Source organism: Phaethon lepturus, unplaced genomic scaffold (assembly GCF_000687285.1).
Source record: "Phaethon lepturus isolate BGI_N335 unplaced genomic scaffold, ASM68728v1 scaffold19176, whole genome shotgun sequence".
NCBI lineage: Eukaryota > Metazoa > Chordata > Aves > Phaethontiformes > Phaethontidae > Phaethon > Phaethon lepturus.
In genome coordinates, this window is record NW_010547130.1 from 33147 (window position 1) to 38262 (window position 5116).

Below are 5116 nucleotides of genomic sequence, written 5' to 3' on the forward strand. Positions count from 1 at the left end.
CTCCACCCCCCCCCCCCCCCGGCTCCATCCACGAGCACGAGAGGGAAGGGGCAGGGTTTGGTTGTACAGCACTGTCCTGGTTTCAGCTGGGATGGAGTTAATTTTCTTCACAGAAGCCAGCGTGAGGCTGTGTTTGGGATTTGGGAGGAAAACAACGAGCACCCAAGTCCGGGGCTGGGGTTGCAGCTCCGAGGTGTTACTCGGTGGCATCGGTCTCTGTTCAGCGAGCGTTTACCCATGGGGTTTCCGAGGACGGTCCCCCAGCCCCAGGGATGGCAGCACCGCTGCAGCAGGGAAAGGAAAACGATGGGGAGGGGGAGAAAATTGGCCCGTGTTCCCATAGAAAAACAAGGGCGAGGAAGGGAGGAGAAACAGCAAATGAAAACAAACAAACAAACAAAAAACCACCCCACATAATTTTGTGAAATCCCAGCTGGCAGCATCCCGGCTGTGAAGGGCTCCGGGACCGGGAGCGCAGGTTTTAAGCAGGTGTGAGGGGAGCCCCGCCGGCGCATCTGGATGCAGTTCATGCTTCAAATGCCACTTTTATCCCAGCTTTCATCTTCCCCACTGGCTTTGCGAGAGGGGGGATATGTCTGCTGGGAAGGGGAGGAACGGCGACTGCAGCATCTTTGCTCCAACTGCTTCTCCCCCCACCCCATCCCCAAAAGCAGCGCTCGCAGCTTAACCACTCACCGACTGCAAGGCTGCTTTTGCCATCAGAGCTGTTAGGGACCTCGCCCTGCCTTCCAGCCTTTTTTTGTGTGTGTCTACAGCTTGTCCCTGTGCTATCAGGTTCCACCTGAAGCTCATCTCGCCCCTTACCCACGCCCTTCGCTCGGGATTTAGCACCTTGCTTAAGCAGGACCCTAATGCCAAGCGTATAAGCCAGCCCCTCCATTCAGTTATGGGTCTGTACATAAATGCCCCGATGAATCAGGGTGCCATAAAACAGTTTTATTTCTGTGCTGCACAGAAATAAAGGCTGCAAATGAGTCCAGGCTCTGCCAGCATGTTGCTAAAGGTCCTGCAGAGAGGAGATGCCTGCCCTGTGCAGGGTGCGGGACATACGCAGAGCTGAGCACCTAAATACTCGAGGAAGCTGGCAGAAAGAAATAGTTGGGCTGTGTAATTTAGCGGTGGTGACTGCTACAAGGTGTAAAGCCAAGACAGTGAAGAGCAAATCAGATCCTGACCCTCCTCTGCTTCCAAGGGGTCCTCAGAGTATGGAGACAGCAAATGACAGATGCCCTAAAGTAGGTGACGGTTCCTCCCACCCGGCCACGTGCATTTAAACGCCCTACGGAGGGATTCACCCTGCCTCCCTTTATACATATAGAAGGTGGATGTGTGGTCTCAACCAGCTCCCTGCAATCCACGACATCTCCAGAGACCGTCTCTTGACATTTGTGTTAGATGTCTCTCTTTGGAGAGGGTGAATCCCCATCTGGAAGTGGGGAGTCTTTCCCATGACTGCACGCAGGGCAGTGAAAACACCGGCTCAAAACGAGACCTCTAACTTGAAAATGTCCAAATTTAAGACAGTATTTATAACAGGTGGCATAGGGAGAGCCTCGAGTGACCGTGACTGGGACAGTGGAATGGGAATTAGACATAGCAGAGAAGGAGGAACAAAACAGGAACCTCTTGTCTCAATTTCTCCACCTAACCCCAAGATCCTCACCTTGGTGCACTAAACCCTACACAACAGACTCTTCCTGGCACGGCATTTTACTGTGCCTTCTCTTTTATGGAAGATGCTCATTTGAGGCTAGCCCACATCCCCTTATTTATTTTGCGCACAGCTTCAAATCCGAGTAGAAAAGACAGATCACTCATCAAGGACGTGAAACCAGATGGGTGTTGGAGGGGCTTGTTTGTTTGTTTTGCAGTAAGCAACTAATTGATTGCTTGCTTAAGCAAAGAAATGAGATAGCGATGTTTTCACTTTGTTTGCAGTGACATTACCTCCGAGGAAACTCGATCCAGACTTGACCACACTCCCTGGTATTTCTTCACCGTCTCCCCCTGCCCCCCTGCCTCATTTTTAACGCCCTTCATGAAACCCAAAGGTTAAAAGGTCCACCAAAAAAACATGTTATCTGTCAAGCATCCCCTGTGGTTGGAGATTGGCTGCATTGTCTTAGCTGCCATCCCTACTGCTCTCAGCTCCTACTCAGCACGACCGGCGGTCCCAGTGGGAGAGTTTCCCAGCGTGGAAGGAGCTAACGCTAGAAACTTCATTAAGTGGCTTATGTGAGCATTCAAGTGTGTGCCTTTCCTTTAGTACCAATGAGGAGCAGGAAAAAAAAAGCCCCGAGCTTAAACCATGCACATTTTGGAAAGAAGATGGAGACATATTGTTAGCACAAGCCCCTCGTACACACACTTGAAATCAATGAATGCCCGGAGAAATGCAGCGCTTGCTGCTCTTTAAATGGCTTTACAGTGTGCCACAAATAGTGGTTGCAAAAACGTTGTAAGAGACCAGCAATGCCTACAAAGACTTTAAAAATGCAGAGAGATAGCCAGGTACTTACATCCATTTTATCCCATAGCAAAGCCCCGTCTGCAGAATCAAAGACAGAAAACCAGCTAAGAAAAATCGCGGACTCGGCTTCATTTTCTCCACCGTCCCCACTTGCCAAAGGAAATCAGCTTCTCCAAAGAAGAAAAAAAAAAGAAAGGAGTTTTCCTAATTTTTCTGCACGACGTATTTCCCTGCAGCTTGGGTGTTGCTCCTCCTTGGAGATGAACAACCTGAAAGGAGAGAGAGAAAGAGCACGAGCTACAGTTAACTCGGAAGTTTAGCGAGTCGTCGCGAGAGAGAGATCTATTATCCAAATTGCAAAGGAGTGGTTTATGAATCACGAAAAAGTTTGGATTATCCCCTCTCAGTCCCCTCCCTCGCCAAGCCTTGATACAACCTTTCAAGTCAACAGACAGACAAACCGTATGGCTTGAATTACACCCTGAGTTACGGTCTGATTGTGTGTTTCCATTTAACCCTGCACATGGCAAGACTTCATTCACTGCTTCAGGTTCCCCCACCCCCAAAAAAAGGTTTGTGTAACTGCTCGGGAAGAAAGAGGAAAAATAAAAAATGATAAATCTTTAGATGAGCCCAAATCTCCAGCTATTCATCTCTCCCTTCCTTCTCTCCAGATTTCTTTTTTTTTTTCCTCCCCATCTTTTTCTGCAAGGAAGACAAATTATAAAAACTGCGTTTCCCAACTTCATGCAGGTGCCCATGCCCTGCAGATGTTTCAGTCTGATCTGTTACAACAAATGTGTTTTGCTCTCTCCCTTCTGCTTTCCTTCTCACCTCATTAACTCTGCCTCTCACTTCTTCCAAGTCCTCGGGCACCTGGAGCTCACGGAAAGGGCTGCAACTTCGTAAACATAAAAATCACATTTGTGTCTCTGGGGAGCAGCCAGGAAGAGACAAAAGCTCTTAAGGACACACCGCTCCCCCTTTTTTCTTGTTCTTTTTCCCCTCTTCAGTCCAAACAAATAAACAAACCAGGTGCAGGATTTAAATTCTTAGAGGGGTCCTCTCTGTCTCCAGGGCACGGCTTGCTTATTTTAGCAGCGGTATTAATAGCAGTAGATGGGTTTCCCTTCAGTTGCTCACTTCAGACACCGCTCCGGGCTGCTCTTTGTGGTCTTTGCGGTGGTTTCCCACCCCGTGAGAAAGCCAATAATAAACTAAACAGAAAAACCTGCCTGCCACATTGCAGCTCTGGAGTCTCACAGCCCGTCACATGGCACGCTGGCAATCCCCAAGCCCTGACCACCCCACGCCGCCCCCTCAGAGGGGTTTGGGATGGGACCAGGAAGGGCTGAAGCCATCGGCATCGCTTCGGGGAACCCCTTACCCTGGGAAAAACACATCCCACCTGGCCCCCAGCTCTGGATTTGTCCCAGCAGCAGCTTTCTGCCTCAGTATCCCCATTTGGGGAGCAATTGGGTCGCGGGGAAGGAATATTTCTGGGCGTTTTCCCTGCCATCTGCAGTGTATTTTCCTATGCAGGCTGCTCTTTCGCTGCCGTAACCCCGGCGCCTGGTGTAAAGGGTTACTAGAGAATTGCTGTTATTACAAAGGATTTTAATAACCTCTAGGGGCGAGTTCCCGGCTCCCTTGAAGTCCGAGACAAAACTCCGACTGACAAGGGAGGCAGGATTTCATCCCCACGGGCTGTTTTTCTTTAATGCCCGCTCAGATTTGGGTTTGATGTGTCCCTCGAAGGCAGCGCTCCCACGAGCATCCAGGAGTGTTTCTTTCAGGGTATTTCTGTATCTTTTAATCTTTGGAAGCTCTTTGCTTCCCACCCCTCCACGAGCACACTGGAAACCTTCAACCCTTAATCCTGCCCGTGCCTTTTAGTGTCCATTTAGATATTTCAGACCCTTTATCTCTCTCCCGTGAATTGCTGAACAACACAAGAGTCAGGTATAAAACATCTCAGAGGCTCTAAAACCCTCCCGCTAACCCTGACCAGCCCACATCATCCTCTGCTTTGCTCCCTGCTTTGAAAAATCACAGTTTGGGGTTTTCTACCCCCTCAAGGAGGAATAGAAACGATCTAACCACCCCATCCCCACCCCAAGAGCTGCGAGCTTGGCCTGCAATCGCACCCCCGTTCTTTGTGGGGGTAATAACGCCTTTTTCCACTCAGTGCAGCACAGGTTACGTTTGCAAGAGGAATTTGCAAGGGGAGGGGAGGGAGACGCTTTGGGGCAGACGTGATGTTTACAGCTCTGGAGAGCTCTGGGTCACTGATCAAACCAGCAGCAAGTGGCCTGTGGACTCCTAAAAACCAGAGCTGTTTTTAACTTAAAGCTCTCTTTTCTCTTCACCCCGAGGCTGTTTGCAGCCAGCCCCGCTCTCGCACGAAGCAAACGCTCCCATCCGACACCTCCGAGAGCCCGGTCCCGGGGATGGGAATAGGCAATATGAGCTATGTATAAACGTGTGAGTATCCACCTCACGTTTTTCCAACTTTCCCACCCAAGAAGGAAAGACATCCACCTGACCCCGCTGCCAGCCTGCAGCTCTCCCCAGCAGCACAGTCGCCTGGTTTAGGGGTAGCGCATCCCCAAACGACCTGCGGTG

General features: G+C 50.2%; 1 protein-coding gene across 1 annotated transcript in view; it reads right to left on the bottom strand.

The window, feature by feature from the left end:
- The window catches only part of WNT11 (wingless-type MMTV integration site family, member 11), a 22879-nt gene extending 20256 nt beyond the window's left edge, over positions 1 to 2623 (bottom strand). The window contains exon 1 of the mRNA XM_010289549.1: positions 2541 to 2623. Within this exon, the coding sequence (XP_010287851.1) occupies positions 2541 to 2623 (83 nt within the window). The remainder of the gene's footprint in view (positions 1 to 2540) is intronic.
- Positions 2624 to 5116: the final 2493 nt, after the last annotated feature.